Source organism: Cavia porcellus, unplaced genomic scaffold (genome assembly GCF_034190915.1).
Source record: "Cavia porcellus strain 051 isolate PalLab524CR breed Dunkin Hartley unplaced genomic scaffold, mCavPor4.1 scaffold_17, whole genome shotgun sequence".
In the NCBI taxonomy this organism is placed as follows: Eukaryota; Metazoa; Chordata; class Mammalia; order Rodentia; family Caviidae; genus Cavia; species Cavia porcellus.
In genome coordinates this window covers 23290245-23306662 of record NW_026947500.1, presented here as the reverse complement: position 1 = coordinate 23306662, position 16418 = coordinate 23290245, and the positions used below count along the sequence as shown (strand labels likewise).

The following is a 16418-nucleotide window of genomic DNA, read 5'->3' as shown; positions in this document are numbered from 1 at the left end:
AGACAAGAGAACAGACCAGGGCACAGACACTGTTTATTGAGTGGCAGGCACAGGAGAGGTAGCTGGCTCCGGCGTGGAAGCGGAGGTGGTAGGTCATGCCAGGGCGCTGAGGGCATCTGGCAGCCAGGCCCATGTCCCCCATCTTAGGAGGGTGGCATAAGCTGACTACGACAGGAGCAGCAAGGGGCTGGCTACAGGAGGGGGCAGCCATCACCCCAGGATCCTGATCAAGAAGCGGCAGATAAACTTGGCACAGGGGCCAGGGAAAGGGGGATTCAGGTATGGGTGTTCTAGAGGGGCAGTGGAGAGGGGGTCACGTCTGCGGGGTAGAGTAAAGGCTGTGGTGGTGGCCACCGGGTCCTGGAACCTGGGAGAAGAGCAGAGGAGTGGTCCTCGTCTGGCTGCCCCCGCACCAGCCCGGCTCACGCCCGATGGCACCATACCAGCTGCCCGAGCCCAGGCTGCCCGACATGCTGCAGGCAAAGAAGCAGGGTCAGTCTCAAGGCGGCAACCAGGGTCACATTCAGGAGTCAGGGGAGGAAGAAAGGCTTCAGATAGAGCCCCCAGTGACTTGGATTTCCAGAGTCCAGAGCAACAATATCTGGGGCAAGGGCTAGGGGTTGTTTTGTTTTGAGACAGGGTCTCACTATATAGTTCAGGCTGGCCTTGAACTCACTATGTAGCCCAGGCTGGCCCCAAACTTATGGGGAATCCTCTTGCCTCAGCCTCCCAAGAGCTAGGATTACAGGGGTATGCCACCATGCCCGTGCAGGGCATGGATTTTAATAGTAGAAATCCAGAGGGGACCTCCTCAAGGGGAGACAAAGGTTAGGGTGGTGGTGAAATGGGGGACCCTGCTCCCAGTTCCCCTACTGGGAGTCGGGCAGGAGCCAAGGATATAGTGGGCATAGTGGGCTCCTACCTGGTGCTCTCTCCCCGGCTGTTCTCCCAGGAACAGGCCTCATCCTCACAGTGCCCAGCCCGGTCAAAGAAGTAGGAACGGGAGCCAAAGACCTGCCCATTCAGGATGTGGCGGGTGCTCTGGGGAGAGGGCCAAGCATTGCCACTGATGCTTTCCAGCACCCACTCCGACTGTCGGAAGACCCCAGCCCAGGATCCCCATGTTCCAGCCCTCTCCCGTGGCCCTGAGAAGTGAGCAGAGATCCTCACCAGGTCCTGTGGAGGCCGGTGCACTCGGAAGAAGCCCACTAGCAGGGTGGTGGGCAGCAGCTCCCACACAAAGAGAATGAGGCCAAACACCAGGTAGCCTTTGTTCCCCAGGTCATTTACCAGGTCCGCCTGGGGGAAGGCAAAAGCTCATGCCAGTCTTCAGTTGTGCCAGAGGGCTGCTGGAAGGGCCTGGGGCAACTAGGCACCACCACGGCTACTAAGGAAGGGGCAGACACGTCAAATACCCACCTGATCAGATACGTTGTACCAATCATAGTCAAAGGCATCCAGCCGGCTCCGGGGGGCCAAAGCCAGGGCTGCCAGGTTATAACAGGCCCGGCTGGCATACAGCAGAACCATGGCACCACCCATGGCAGCTGCCTGGCACACACTGGTCCCCTGGCACAGATGACAACAGAGGACCCTCAGGGAGAGGAGGCTCCCAGCTTCCTCTATGACCTTTAAGACTACTGCTCAAAGATCCCCCAGGACACTTGGGCATCAAGGTTTGTGGCCCTACCTTGGCCTCCAGGTAGATGCTAGTAGAGGGAGCTCGCCTGGCAACAAGGCAGAGACAGGCAGCAAGAGACAGAGCACAGATGACGAAGAGGGAATCGCTCACCAGGACGCGCACCAGCAGTAGGGCCCACGGCTGTGCCCGGCGCCTGCGGGACAGCACTGCACACAGCACGTTCACCAGCAGAAAAAGCAGCGAGGCCCCCACAAAGGCCCCTCGGACGGCCAACCTGGAGCCCACAGTACAGTCAGCCCCAGTGCACTGACTGCCCTTGGTACCCACCACCCATCCTCCATCCCCCTGCCAGGGGACCCCAGTGTCAGTAAGACTCAGACTGTCCCCTCTAAACCCTGCTCCTCCAGTTTCCTTTTTGTTTGTAACGGGGATTGAACTCAGGACCTCATGCTTGCCAGGCAGGCACTTATGCCACTGAGCTAAATCCCCACCCCTGCTCCTCTAGTTTAATAGCTGGGGAAACTGAGACCCAAAGAGGTATAGTGACTGACCGCTGTGGCATGTTGGAAACGTCACTCCATTGGGAGTCAACATTCTGAGTGTGAGCCCTGGCTCTGCCTTCTGCCACCTATGTGACCTTCAACATGTTGCTCTACCTTGTTGGGCCTCAGTTTCTTTCTCTCTCATATGAGAATAAGAATATCCTTTCAGGTAAGTTGTAAACAAAAAGAAGTTTGTGAAAGCTCTTAAAAACTAGGAGACACTGTACAATTGACAGGAATACTGCAGCCCAAGGTCACCGAGAATCGCAATTGGCTTAGCAATTCCATGGGCTGTAGCTTCCTGTTTTTTCTCCGTCCCAGATGACTTTGGTATCCTCGAAGTAATCACCAACTGTTTCTTTTACTGTCGCCCCTCGTGCAGGCAATACCTCTGCTGAGCCATCTGTGCCAGGTGCTTTAGCTTTTCCAAGCTCTCTCACAAACACTCCCTGGATTATCTTTGTCTCAAATCTACAGGGTAGGCTGCTCTCTGCTCCAGAATGCTGAGCCCACCAGCATCCCAAGTACTCACAGGCCTCGGCTCATCTGTGGCCGACGCTTTGCCTTGGCCTTGAACACCACCTGGGAGCAGAGATGCCCATCACTCTTTTGGGTCCTTGGGATTTCTTCCCCAACAACCCCCACCCATCACCATAGTTACCTGGGCAAAGTAGAGGTTCATGAGCGTCAGGGTGAAGAACTGCAGACAGACAGGACAGCAGTAGAGAAGCCAGAAGGGCAAGGGCCCCAGGTGGTTGGCCCGGGATGTATCTCGGAAGTAGAAGGAAAAAAGGGTGGTGCGCAAGGCGGCCCAGAGCAGACAGAGTGCCAGGAACACCGTCTGATAGCTGAGACGCTTGTGCCCATACAGAAGCACCAGCCAGAGCTGGGCATAGACAGAAAAGAAGAGTAGGGCATACAAAGTGGTGTAAGCCGCAGTCAGTCCCAGGGTCACTGTAGGTGGCAGCGCAGGCACAAGCCCAGCAGCAGGCACCAGGCCAGACAGGTTACTCTCCATGTCAGGGAGGGAGGCCTAAACACCAGAGATAGATATGGGCTGGCTGGGGGCCGGGAAATAAATACAACACGGTGGGAATTGCAGGGTGCAGTGACAGAGATGGGGACTCAGGGGGAAAGAAGTTGTGGCTGGTCAGTCTTCCTCTTCAAATGAGACCCTTGCCTTTTGGGGGCACAGGCAGCGTGGGCCCTGGGCCCCTCACTTGGGGAGTGCAGTTTTTCCTCTCCAAAGCTGATGGGGTAGGGTTTGGGGGAATGAATCTCCCGAGGTCTCCCCCTAGCCAGGGGATGCAGAGGCTGAAGGAGAGGAGCCTTGGTCGTTAGTGTCGGTCTGGCAGGAGGGGGAGAGCCAGCCGATGCCCGCCGGCTGAGAGCAGTGGCCGCCGCGGGGACGCCCAACGCCCGGCTCTCCCCCTCCCCAAGCTTGGGGGCTCTCTCCCCTCCAGTAATCCGGGAAGGTATCTTCGTCTGTCCTCTGAATTCCAGCCGTTGCCCACCCCCCGCATCCACCCTCAAGTCGCGGGGGGCGGGAAGAGGCCGATGCTCAGTTCCTCAGGCCGCAGCTGGACAAGCGGGGTCTGGTTGCTGGACCCTACGCTCCAGCTCCCCGTCTCCCGCTGCTTCACCCGCTCCTGCGCCTGCGCGGGCACCGTTCACTACGCAAGTTGCGCAGGGGCTGGCCGGGGCTCCGCAGCGGCACGCCGCGCCCGGCGTGGGACCATTCAAGAATAGGCGGGATCTGCGCCGCCGACGGGCACCGTGGGTTACCAGGGACAGCGAGCAGCCGAGACGCGGAGGCTGTGCCCTATCCAGCGGGTGTCCGAGTGGGCCGCCGGCCCTCCCTTGTTTGGGAGGCTGCCAGGTTCCACTCTTAGATTCCCCCTATCCCCAAATTGGTATCGAGCTGCCCGGATGGGGGCGGCAACCGCTTCCCCTCACCGGGTCGCTGAAGGAAACTTCCGCCCATAGCAAATATGGCCCCTAGGCCACGCCCCCGGACCTGGGCCGGAAGTCCCTCCCGAGACCCCAGCCCGCGGACCTTGTTCCTCTGGCCGGTTATCGGCCCGCAACGGAGCACTAAGGCTTATCCAAACAGGGTTTCCTGTCCCCTTCCCGCATCCGCGCAGCCATCCTGCCCGCGCAGGGCCGCCCTCTTAGCTCTAGCGCTGCAGAAGTAGCGCGGGGAGGGGTCCCCGACGCGCGGTGGGCAGCGCGAGGCTGCCACTCGCGTGAACGGGAATTCCTGGGCCGAATGCAGGCGGAGCAATAACAGTAGCAACAGTGATTGCATCCGACGGCTGAGCGTCAATTACGGCTTTGCAGGGTGCTTTCTCCCGCAGTAATCATCACTGTTTACAAAGTGTTCACCGGCTCCCAAGGGAGGCGTCATTATCTCCATTTTACGGGGGAGGAAACGAAGTCCCAGAAGGACTCGTCAGCAAGAAACAGTCCTTCAGATCCCACATGCTGACTCCAGTGACGCCTCACGCGTTCCTATCCACGCCGAAAGATTTTTAAGGAAGTCTGAGCTGGGCATCCGGAGACTTGGGGGCGGGCGGCGGGGGGCGGGGCCCGCTCGGAGGCGGTCCCTCCTCCGCCAGCCTCCGGGCCAGCCCGGCCTTCTTCTCCAGGGCTGATTGGCCCGGGTCGGTGACAGTTCGCGTTGCCCAGGAAACTAGGGTTGGACACCCTCAGTACTTGAGAGAGGCGGCGGGCCCGGCTCAGGGGCCTCGAGATCGGGCTTAGGGTGAGACTTGCATGCCGGCACTACGGGCGGGGCGGGGCAGGGCGGGACGGGACGGGTTAGGGCCTGTTTGGAGGCCCTGGGCGATCCTGGGACACCAGGGCCCTGAGGGGAAAATTGGGGCCTGTGTGAGCAGCCTGAGGTCCCTGCCCAGCCAGATGCAACAGATAGATGAGGGCCTGGAGAGAGGGCAGGCCTAGGGGCTCTAGGTGGCTGAAGGACCCACGATACCAGTCTCCTGCCTCCCAAGGCCACCTTTTATCCAGCTGTTCCTGACTGCATGCTATCTTGTCCCCACAGCCCAGAGCATGTTCCAGATCCCAGAGTTTGAGCCAAGTGAGCAGGAAGACTCCAGCTCTGAAGAGAGGGGCCTGGGCCCCAGCCCCACAGGGGACGAGCTAGGCAGCAGCCCAGCAGGAGGCTTCCTGGGGGACACCAGTCACCAGCAGAGGCAGCTGAGAAGCAGCAGGAGCCACCATGGAGGTAGGTACCCCACCACTGCCTCCACCTACCTGCCTGTTGCATCCACACTCACTGAAGATTTGGGGGGAGTCCTTGACCTCCGTGAGCTTCAGTGTCCTCTTCTGAAAGCCAATTCATCACCACCATTACAGAATTATTGAGTTAATTAGCAGGAATGATCAAGTAAGCACTTAATTATAGAGCTGGTATATAGTAAATGCTCAAAGGTGCCTGTTATTATGGAGCCTGGCCAATGGATGCAGGACAGTGATCCAGAAAGGGAAAGTGACTTGCCTAAGGTCATGAAAGCTTGGCATTACCCATATAGGAACCAGGGCTGGAAGACTCCTTGCCCCAGGGAACCTCTTCCCTGGATCAGTCTCTCAGCTGCCTACGGTTCTCTCTCTCTCTCTCTCTCTCTCTCTCTCTCTCTCTCTCTCTCTCTGTTTGCGACAGGGTCTCACTATGTGGTCCAGGGCATTGAACTCACACAGGCTGGGCTTAAACTCACAGCAACCCTTCCGCCTCATCCTTCTGAGTGCTGGGTCTATGCCTAGTTCTTTTGTGGCTCCCACACTGGGGCTGTCCTTGCAGGCAAATGACAAGTGGCAGGTACCCCTCCCAGGTAGTGGGCCAGTATGTAGCTGGGCAGCACATTGAGCAGCGACTCTTTCTCTCTAGTCCCCACCTCCTGAGGCCTGGCTCAGGTCTTGGTACTTAGAACAACCAGAGATCATCTAAAAGCAAAAGGGAGTCATGTCGCTGACTCGAAACGCAAATGTCTCATTTTAGGGAATAAAAATGGATAGCAGGGCAGCTCCGTTTCTGCCTTACATGTACACTTTACCATCCAGATTTGGCATTCAGTGTTGTTTCTGCTCTCCGCCTGTTCTCTACCTCCTTTATCTGCTCTCCACCCCTACCTAGCAGGCCCCCCACCCTTCATCCTCAGTACTTACTCTTCTTCACGGAGAGCGTTGCCTGTGGCCCATGTTTAGTCGTTCAGGTCACATCAGGAACAAAAGGCAGAATCTTTGCCCTATGGAGATCACATGTTCTAGCGAAATAGGAGGAGAAAGGCCATAAACAGCAAATACAAAAGGATAATACAGCCAGGCGTGGTGGACACACCTGTGACCCCAGCACTTGGGGAGGCTGAGCAGGGAAAGATTTGCCAAGAGTTCAGGGCCAGCTTGAACTACTTAGTGAGACTCTGTTTTTGTTTTTGTTTTAAAAAAGGAAATTATAGAATGTGTTAGATGACAAAGGCTGGGCTCTGAAGAGGGCTGAGGGCTGGTGGGGTGACTGTAATTGAGGCAGCACTGGAGCCAGGGGAGCAGGGGCTGAGGCTGAACCACTTTGATGCCCGTGGGAGGAGAGATCAGGCAAGGGGAGGCCTGGAGAGCAAGACTACACAGGCTCCCGCGGCTCAAGGGCAGTGAGGGAAGGAAGATATTTAGAGCTCTGTCCAACCTGTGCAAGGCTTCAAAGGCCATTGTAACCTTCAACTTTAAGTAACAACCCAGGTTCTCACATGCTAGGCAAGCACTTTACCAGGTAGCTAGACCCCCAGACGTTGGACTTATTTTGGGGTAAAGCTGGCAGGATTTGCTGATGGATTGGATGTGTGGTACCAGGGAAAGAGGGGTGAAGGATGACACACCGGAGTTCAGCCCAAGTACCTAGAGGGATAAAATGGCCCTGAGCACACAGGGGAAGAGGAAGATCAGAGGCCTGCTCAGACATGTGGATCCAGAGGCGCCTTTTAGGCCACCAGCTGGGATGCCCAGGTGGGCACCGGAGGAGTGGCAGCAGGGAGTTGACCAAAGCCATGTTTGTCCCGGGCCATCCAGGGCCACGGCTGGAGGGTAAATGCAAGGGGAATGGCGGCTGTGGGACAAGCTGGCAGCCATGGGGAGGAGAGCAGGCCCAGGACAGGGGAGTCAGCCTCCTGGAGTCAGGTGCCAAGGGGACGATGGGACAGGAGGGATGGTGTTCTGGTGGCCAGGTGGGAAGCCGGGGTGGAAGTGTGTGATGGCATTCAGTCTAGGTTGTGCTCCTGGGAAGAAGTCTGAAGAGAAGGACAGGTGTGGTCATACAGGCGGTGGGGGTATGGGGCAAAGCCATGTAGAGGTTAGGGGTGCAACTTGGGAGTGGAGGAGCCTGAAGTTTGTGCTAGGTGTGGAGGCCCGCACTAGGTCAGAGGTGGGGAGGAGGGAGAGAGAGCATCTGCGGCCCCTAGGAGTCTTTGCCCATCTGCAGGCGGATAGCTCAGGACTGCTATTTCCAATTTTTTTATTTTTAGCTGGGCATGGTGGCTCATCCCTGTGGCACACTCAGGAGGCTGAAGCAGGAGTATCACCATGAATTCAAGGCCAGCCTAGGCTACATAATTCAAGGGCATCCTGAACTATATAGCAAGACCTTGTCTCGAAAAAAAAAAAAAAATAACTCTTTTTTTAAAAAATAATTTTTTTGTGGCGCTGCTGGAGTTGGAGTCCAGGGGCTCCCCTACGTGGCTGTACTGCTGAGCTCAGCCCCAGTCCCTCCCTGGGATTTCTGAAGTGCTTTTAGTATCTGAAAAGCCAGTGATTTTCTATCAAGGATCTGCAGGCAGGACCTTCCTCGCCTCATGGCCGAGTGAAGTTCCCGGGGTTAGGCTGCTACGGGAGGCATCATATGTATGGTGTGTACATGACAGCGCTCAGAGCAAAAGCGTGCTCAAAGAAGTAACTCCAACTTGATGACTTCGCTTTTCTTTGAATAACTACAGCTTGCAGTACTGTGATGTTTAACAGAAGGTAAAACTACAGTACCGTACAGTACAAGCAGCACAAATTATACCACCGTATAGTCATGGCAGATCATACGAGAAAAGATGTTGAAAAGCCAGATGTGCTGGTGCACACCTGTAATTCCAGCATTTGGGAGGCTGAGGCAGGAAAATCACTAAGAGTTGGAAGCCAGCTTATGCTACATGGTGAGTTCAACCTGGCCTGAACTACGTAGCAACACACTTGTCTCAAAATACAAAAAAATGGGCTGGGAATGTAGCTCAGTGGCATAGCACCTGCCTGGCAAGTGCAAGGTCCTGAGTTCGATTCCCAGTACCAAAACACATACACACACACACACACACACACACACAGGAAATAAAATTTTTACAAAGGACATTGTGGCTCTCTGTAAACGAGATGTATAGAACTATACAACTCAAACAAACAAAAAAGGCAGCTTGTGAATCTGAGCAGTGGGCAGTAAGTCCGAACAGCCTTTACACAGGTTGTTAAAGGAGCGATCTCACCTGGAGGCTGCCAGCACTGCGGCCTCCTGCCCTGCCCTGCCCTCCCTGCTGGATCTGCCCCCTGCCGGACAGTATGCAAGTCCAGGTGGGGACTGCAGCCTGCAGCTGTAACAAGCCAAGGGGCAGATGTAGACCCAGCCAGGGAAGGGTGTGCAGTGCCACAGGCAGGGGGTTGGCCTTGCCACACCATGGGGTTCAGGTGCAGTGCTGCCCTTCCTGAGCGAGCAGACAGACTGCTGGCTCTGCCTTAGTGTCCTCCTCTGGGAAATGGAGTCACAATGGCCCCACTGCAGAAGGTCACACAGAGGACTGGTCACCACTTGGAAAAGTGCTTCGAACCAGGACCTCTCACAGAGGCCCCTCCACATCACTGTCCTTGTAAGGTGCTTGTGGCAAGCAGGTCGGGGCCACCATTCACCGTTCACGTGGACACTCTGTGCGCCCTCAGAGGCAGGCAGGTGAAGTATAGTTTAGAATCACAAGGTCAGGGGCTTGAAGGTCACACCAAGCAGCTGGGACCTCATCTCAATAAAAGGGAACAAAGCAACCATCGTGGAAGGTTTGGGGCAGAATACAGACCTTTGGATTTTAGGGAAAGTGCTAAAAAACCATAGCCACAGACTAAATCCTTGTGAGCTGTGTCATTAGCTTGCTTGTTTGTTTGGTGTGGTTCTGGGGACGGACCCCAGGCTTCACACACGCTAGCCCACCCCCAGCCACGACATACACCTCATGTGTGGCTCTTTTTATTTTTATTCTTACTTTTTTTACCCAAAATACCATGATTTTCTTTTTCTTTTCTTTTCTTTTTTTTTTTTATCGGTACTGGGGATCGAACTCCCAACTGCCTGCTTGCAAGGCAGGCGCTTATGCCGCTGAGCTAAATCCCCAGCCCCAATACCATGATTTTCTTAGGAACCACAAATTAATGTTTTTCTCACTTGACACTACATGATTGAACCCGAGGCCTCAGCAGTGTTAGGTAAGGGCTGTGCCATGGAGTCACCTCCCCAGCCACTTGCACTTACAGGGAAGTCGGATCAATTCTAATAAAACATCAATAAACTGCCGTTTTTTTCATTCTTCTTTTTTTTTTTTTTTTTTTTGTTTGTTTTTTGAGACAGGCTCTCCCTCGAGTGTAGACTGGCCTCAAATTTACTGTGTAGTCTGGGCTGGCCTTGAACTCGCTGCAATCCTGCCTCAGGCCCGAAGTGCTGGGATTACAGGCGTGCACCACCACACGCAACACCCAAGTATCTTAAATGAAACACTGCTAAGACATTTAAAACATACTCCCCCTCCCCCCAAGAGTACTGCCCAGCTCATCTGTTTTTAGTGTTTTGAGACAAGATCTCACTATGTAGCCCAGGCTGCCCAGGCAGCCTCCCAGTGCTGGAATACACCAGGCTTCATTTTAAATTTTTCTTTAATTTTTAGCCAGGTGTGGTGGCTCACACGTATAATCCCAGGTGAGAAGATTGCCACGAGTTCAAGGCAGCCTGAGCTATCCAGCAAGACTGTCTCAAAACCCCTAAAAATAAAAATAACTAAATTTTAAAATTTTGAGTCAGGGTCCTGCTAAATTGCCCAGGCTAGTCTCAAACTTGCCTCCCTTGGGCCTCAGCCTTCCTAGTAGCTAGGATCACAGGTGTGCGCCACCACTCTGGACTTCTTTTCTTAGGTAAAGAGGACAGACCCCAGGGCATTCACACTCAGCTACGATACCAACCCTCTTGCATTTTATTATCTTGAGACAGGGTTTCACTAAATCACAAAATTGCCCAGGTGGGCTCGAACTTGGGATCTTCCTGCCTCATTTTCCCAGAATGCTGGGGTTACAGGTGTATACCACCATACCAAGCTTGTTTTCTGATTTCCTCAACTCTGAGCAGAGCGAGGGATGTTCTCTGCCAGCCCAAAGGGGCTGGCTTTAGTCAAATTTGCAACTCAGAGGGACCCTTGCACAAATGCCATGGACACTCTGCCCCCAAGGACAGGCAGAGTGTGTGTGGCCTCACTTCTTTAAAGTATAGTTTTTTTGTGTTCACTTTTGAGACAGGGTCTTGCTGTATAACGAGGCTAAATTTGCAGCGAGCCTCCTGCCTCAGCTTTCACAATGGCATTCACCACCAGGTCCCATTGCTTTAAGACAAAAGATGTAGCTGGGCATGGTGGTATATGCCTGTAATACCAGCACTCAGGAGGCTGAGGCAGGAGGATCATTGCGAGTTTGAGACCAGCCTGGGCTACAAAGTGAGCTCAAGCCCAGCCTGAACTGCATAGTAAGACCCTGTCTCAAAAAAAAAAAAAAAGATAAAAGATGTTAATGTCTGAGTCATTTCTTAAACTAAAACCTCAGTATTCAGGCTTAATTGCAGGACTGGCACTTTGCAATAAATAAGTGGGTTTTGGGTTGTAGTCAGCACTCGGTTTAAAAGCTTTGCCGTCAGCACTGGATGTATTCAGTGGCACCCACCTACCTGGAAGTCTGGTGGGGAAGGAATTCAGAACTACACGTGCTTTGCCAGGGGTTAGGGCACAGCTAGTCAGTCAGCTCTCCCTCTGCTCCCCAGTCCCAGGCCAGACTCTGGAGGATGGCATGAGGGGCAGACTGGTTACCCAGCCAGCCTCACACCAGAGAGGACCCATACCCTGTTTCTCCCCCTAGAGGGGACAGCATGGTTACACACTGCCCATTCCTCCCCCTCAGGGAGTTGACAGAAAATCTCCTAGCTTTCTTTCCAGTAAAAAGAGACATTAAAATTCAGTTTAGCAGGCCAGGGATTTAGCTCAGCAGCACAAGTGCCTGCCTGGCAGGTACAAGTCCTCGGTACCAAAAAAATTCAATTTAACTAGATCTGATGTCCCATGCCTATAATCCTAGCACTCTTTGAGAGGGTAAAGCAGGAGGATCACTGCAAATTCAATGCCAGCTTGGGCTACATTGTGAGTTCAAGGATAGCCAGAACCACATAGCAAGACCTTGTCTCAAAAAAAAAAAAAAATGTTCAGTCTTAGCTGGGTGTGGTAGCACATGTCTGTAATCCTTAATACTGGGGGAAGCAGAGGTAGGAGGATCACTGTGCGTTTGAAGGCCAGCCTTAGCAGCATAGTGAGTTCAGAGCCAGCCTGAGCTGCATAGTGAGACCCTGTCTCAACAAACAAAACAAAGCAAGTATCATTTTGATGATGGGATGGGTTGGCATTGCTAAATCCAAGCCTTTGGTAATAATCCTCCCTTCCATAGGACAGGCTCCTGGCTAAGCTGACCAACAGGGGACCCAGGGGTGTCTTTCCCCAAACTGGGACTCCAGGGTCCCTGCAGGAGTTAAACAGGTTGTAGCTGGAGTAAGACTAGTTGTTCAGATCCCATCTCTGTCACTTACTAGTTTTGTGACCTTGAACCTGCCTGACTGCGTATGGTCAGGATGCAAAGAATTAATGCATTGTTTATTTTGCTATCTGGAGCTGGGGACCTCCCTGGGGAAGTGCTCTGCTGCTGGGTTACCCTCTTCTGTGTGTTTTCATCTCTGCGTGTGGGGTGGTACCCAGAGCAGGTACCCACCTGTGTGTGGGCCCTCACCTTCCCCCTGTGCCTTGCAGCAGTGCTGTGGCTTCTCAGACAGAGCCAGTGGAGGTCAGCTGGCGTTCCCTAAGCAGCAGGCTGCCAATCCAGGTCCTCTAATTCCTAACCTCTCACTGCCTCTTCTTCCTCATTTGGAAAATAGGGGGAATTTAGCTGTAATCCCAGCACTTAGGCAGCTTGGAGTGAGGCCACATAGTGAGACCCTGTATTTCAGTTACCTCCTCCCAAAATAGAATTTGGTGCCTACGTTTGCGGGGAGCTGGGAGGCCTCAGAATATGAAAAGTAGGGTGCTTTCCTGTACCCTGTTTGCTCACATAGGGTCTTGGTAATGTAGGACCTCTAAATGATCTAGGAGAAATAAATGTAACTCCCAACCTGCTAGATGTGCAATACGCTGAGTTTGTGTTCCCTGAAATCAAAGAATGAATGCTAAGGAATAACAGATTGACAGTAGGAAAACTTATTGGGGAACAGGGATAACTCCTGAAAGACAGGAGGGGACCCCAGTGGGTTGCCAATGAGCCCACTTCTCAAAAGTTTTATAGAGCAAAATCATGAGTTAAACTATGATCAGTCAGCCAGGCGTACTGGCACATGCCTACAATCGCAGCAGGGAGATTGAAGCAGGAAGACCACTTCAAGTTTGAGGCCAGCCTGGGCTACTTAATGAGTTCAAGTCCAGCCTGAACCACACAGTGAGACACCGTCTCCAAAAAGCCAAAACAGGGGCTGGGAATTTAGCTCAGCGGCATAAGCACCTGCCTTGCAAGCAGGTGGTCGTGAGTTCGATCCCCCGTACTGATAAAAAAAAAAAAAATAAGCCAAAACAACAAAACAGTGATCAACTAATAAGATTACAAGTATAGCCAGGTAGGTAATATTGATCCAATGGGAAGGTCACCTAGCCCCTACATGGATGACATTATTAACCTTGATTGATAATCTATAGTCTTAGTTTTACTATCTTTAGTCTTCTGGTTTTAGTGGGTGGGAAAGGCTGACCCATCTCTAATGAGATAACAGTTTATTTATAGGGGAAATGTTAAAAGGGTGTTACTAATAATCTCAGATTTCCATTGTCCCTTAAGGAAGGATGTAAATCTGGCCATTGTGAGTTTCATTTTCAAATGCACCTCCAGCTACAGTTATGTGTTCTCATCTTCTGCACGGCCTTCCTTGAAGGCCCCGCCCTCTCTGGCTGCCTAGCCCATTTCTCCCTAATTTAACTGTCTATAATCCTGCCAGATAAGAGACTGCTCGGCTCACAGAGAGAGACACTGAGGTGTCCAAGGCTTAGAGAAGTGGCCTGAGGACACAAAGTGGGGATGTGGACATGGTTGGGTCCACCTGGCTGGATTCAGAAGCCCCTGGAAGGCTTTCAGTGTCCCCACCTGAGGGGGACACTGCCCACGCTGTCTTACACCAGGCCTTTCTAGAGCTGAGGCCTGCGGAGAGACTGCAGCTGGCCGGCAGGGCTTTGCCTATGCCCCTTTGAGGACATTGTTATCCCCTGGCATCGGAGCCTGGCCTGAATCTCACCTCCTCCAAAAAGCCTTTCCTGCCAGACACACCTGGCCGTGTCTCTGGCTTCTCTGCTCCCACAAGTGGTTCTAGTCTTTGTCAGTCAGGACAAAGGGGTACAGTTGGCAGTCAGAATGGCACGCAGCTGAGAAGGACCACAGCAGAGCTGCATTGAATACGGCTGCAGGAGGCCTGCAACTCCCAGACAGGTCTGCTACACTCTACTTGAGGTGCCCTTAACATGCTCCTGGCACCAGGGGTGGGACTGTCCGCTCATATAAAGGATGAAACTGGAGTAAGGAGTTAGAGGGTGTTGGTCAAGGGAAAAGGTCCACAGCCCCCACAGACCATGGATCCCACCAAACCTGGGGACTTCCAATCTCAGGGCTTCACAGCTACATGGCAAGTCTCAACTTCCTGACCTTTGCCTTGTCGTCTGTAAAGTGGAGGCCACCTGGGTAGTTGAGCGGATAGTGGAGGAGTGCTTAAGCCCTAGCACATAGGAAGTGTTCCAGAAATGGCACCTAAAAAAGGTCAACAACTTCGGGCATTCCAAAGCACGGACAGTGGGGAATACAGAAGTGTTGCTGCATTTTGTTCTGCAGGGGCCTTGCAGTGCACCTGTAGAGCTGGAGTGATACTTCCCTATGCAGGGATTTCTGGGAGGCCCCATGGATTTACACAGATGATTACACCTATTCTGTTTTGTTTGGTTTGTTTGAAGCAGGGTCTCCCTGTGTAGTTCAGGCTGGACTTGAACTCACTCTGTAGCGTAGGCTGGCCACAAATTTGTGGTGATCCTCCTGCCTCAGCCTCCTGAGTGCTGGGACTACAGGTGCACAAAGTCACCATGCCCGGCTGATTACAACTTCTTGTTTTTATTTTGTGTCCTGCACAGTGGAGTGCCATTTTATAGGCCTTCTCTATTATTGGCATTCATGGGGACTTACGGGATTCATGTGACTTTAACTCTATTCCTCATAAAAGCCCCGCGCATCCCTCATTTACACAGAAGGGCAACAGGGCTGTTAGAGGTGAAGAGTGATGCACAGACATTAGAAGGACAGTTAATTACGTAAGGAAAGGCTTCAGCAGTGCTAGGGACACAGAGAAATTAAGGCTCCTGTCACCCTGGACCCTTTCTGCAGGCACTGTGGCTATGGAGACCCGGAGTCGCCACCGGTCTTATCCTGCAGGGACTGAGGAGGAGGAAGGGATGGAGGAGGAGCTCAGTCCATTCCGGGGCCGCTCGCGCTCGGCGCCACCCAACCTCTGGGCTGCACAGCGCTACGGCCGAGAGCTCCGGAGGATGAGCGACGAGTTCGTGGACTCCTTCAAGGTGAGCGCCAGGCCACGATGTGCCAGGACCTGTAGTCCCACGGTCTGATGGTCTGTAGCACCCACCCCCTAGTCTGTCTCTTGTCCCAGGGCGTCAGCCACACAGCCTGCTTCTTCCGGGTCCCTATAACGGCGAGACTTGTAGCCCAGGCCGCTTCCCACATAGGGTAGCCTCGCTCCGAGTCCCAGGGCATGCCGGGACTTGTAGTCTCATGACGCCTTTCTTCTCACCAACTTCTGCCTTCCAAGTTCTAGCTTGTCCAGGATCTGTAATCCAAACGCACTCCAGGGCAGAGCTCCTGGATTCCCCAGAGCTTTACAGCATGAGGTCTGCTGGCCCTTTTCGGCTGTCTCGGTGATTTAGTCCCAGTTTCAGAGTCTCTTTAATTTCTGAGTTATGATCCCCATCTTGTAGGTGTTAGTTCTCTGACCTTTCTAGTTTAGTTCCTTGGCGTCGTCTCTTTTTGGCTCACTCGAGGCCCCGTTCCTAAAGGGCCTATGCGTCCTGTCGTGTTTCCATGGCCACTTGGTACAGGGCAGGTTGGAAACTAGTCTTCATTTCCCCGAGGGTCTCACTTGGAGCTGGGACTTCGGACATGAAAGACCCCGATTCCAGCCAGAGTAAGCTAACACACTTAAACTTTCCCTTTTCTCACCCCCGAAGGGTCTTCCTCGCCCGAAGAGCGCGGGCACAGCGACGAAGCTGTGGCAGAACTCTAATTGGACACGGGCCATCCAGTCCTGGTGGGATCGGAACTTGGGGAGAGGAGGCTCCGCCCCCTCCCAGTAAACTTCCGCCCCCACGTTCCCGGAACCCCACCCACCCCGGTTCCGTTGACGGCCTTCTTGGGTGTGGGCGGGAGTCTTCTACAGCCCTTGCACGAGAGCATCTGTTGTATACCTTTCGCAGGGAGTCGGTCTGATTTAGAGCACGGAAGTCTGAAGGTTCCGACCTCTGCCGCCGGAAGTCGCCCAGCCACGTGCTGTTGGTGCCCAAGGCGCCTGCGCTGGGAAGCGCTCTGTGATTAACCGTTCCTCTGCCAGCGCCCTTTCTAAGGTGACGCTGCACACCTGTGCTCCGCACAAACTTGTTAATAAAGTGCAGTCTGTGCCCCCGTGTCTCTTGCTTGGGATACCATCGACCGGGGCAGCTCTATCATCGATAGCTTCAAAATGACCCCATTTTATATGAGGGAAACAGAGGCTATTTTGGGGTGATATCCAGGGACACAGACTAGGAAGGGGTCGAGACGGCAAGCAG

General features: G+C 53.6%; 2 protein-coding genes across 7 annotated transcripts; one reads left to right on the top strand and one right to left on the bottom strand.

Moving 5' to 3' along the window:
* Nucleotides 1–13: 13 nt before the first annotated feature.
* Gpr137 (G protein-coupled receptor 137) lies at nt 14–6439 on the bottom strand. Of its 4 annotated transcripts, none has more exons than XM_063227418.1 (7): nt 6367–6439; nt 5458–5529; nt 2717–2766; nt 1420–1569; nt 1171–1299; nt 923–1041; nt 14–473 (listed from the first exon to the last, which is right to left on the bottom strand). In XM_063227418.1, the coding sequence occupies exons 2-7, from the start codon at nt 5468–5470 to the stop codon at nt 314–316; spliced, it is 621 nt and encodes a 206-aa protein (XP_063083488.1). In that variant the 5' UTR covers nt 5471–5529; nt 6367–6439; the 3' UTR covers nt 14–313. The 4 variants fall into 4 exon arrangements, with proteins under 4 accessions (XP_063083488.1, XP_063083486.1, XP_003468213.1 ...); XM_063227416.1 differs by lacking the exons at nt 5458–5529; nt 6367–6439 and adding exons at nt 1691–1916; nt 2846–3840 and having other exon boundaries at nt 14–367; XM_003468165.5 differs by lacking the exons at nt 5458–5529; nt 6367–6439 and adding exons at nt 1691–1916; nt 2846–3828.
* On the top strand, nt 4765–16270 carry Bad (BCL2 associated agonist of cell death). 3 transcript variants are annotated; one of them, XM_013150725.3, is made up of 5 exons: nt 4765–4948; nt 5246–5428; nt 14968–15158; nt 15822–15943; nt 16068–16270. In XM_013150725.3, the coding sequence occupies exons 2-5, from the start codon at nt 5254–5256 to the stop codon at nt 16078–16080; spliced, it is 501 nt and encodes a 166-aa protein (XP_013006179.1). In that variant the 5' UTR covers nt 4765–4948; nt 5246–5253; the 3' UTR covers nt 16081–16270. The 3 variants fall into 3 exon arrangements, with proteins under 3 accessions (XP_013006179.1, XP_005003004.1, XP_003468462.2); XM_005002947.4 differs by lacking the exon at nt 15822–15943 and adding an exon at nt 15726–15778; XM_003468414.5 differs by having other exon boundaries at nt 15822–16270.
* Nucleotides 16271–16418: the final 148 nt, after the last annotated feature.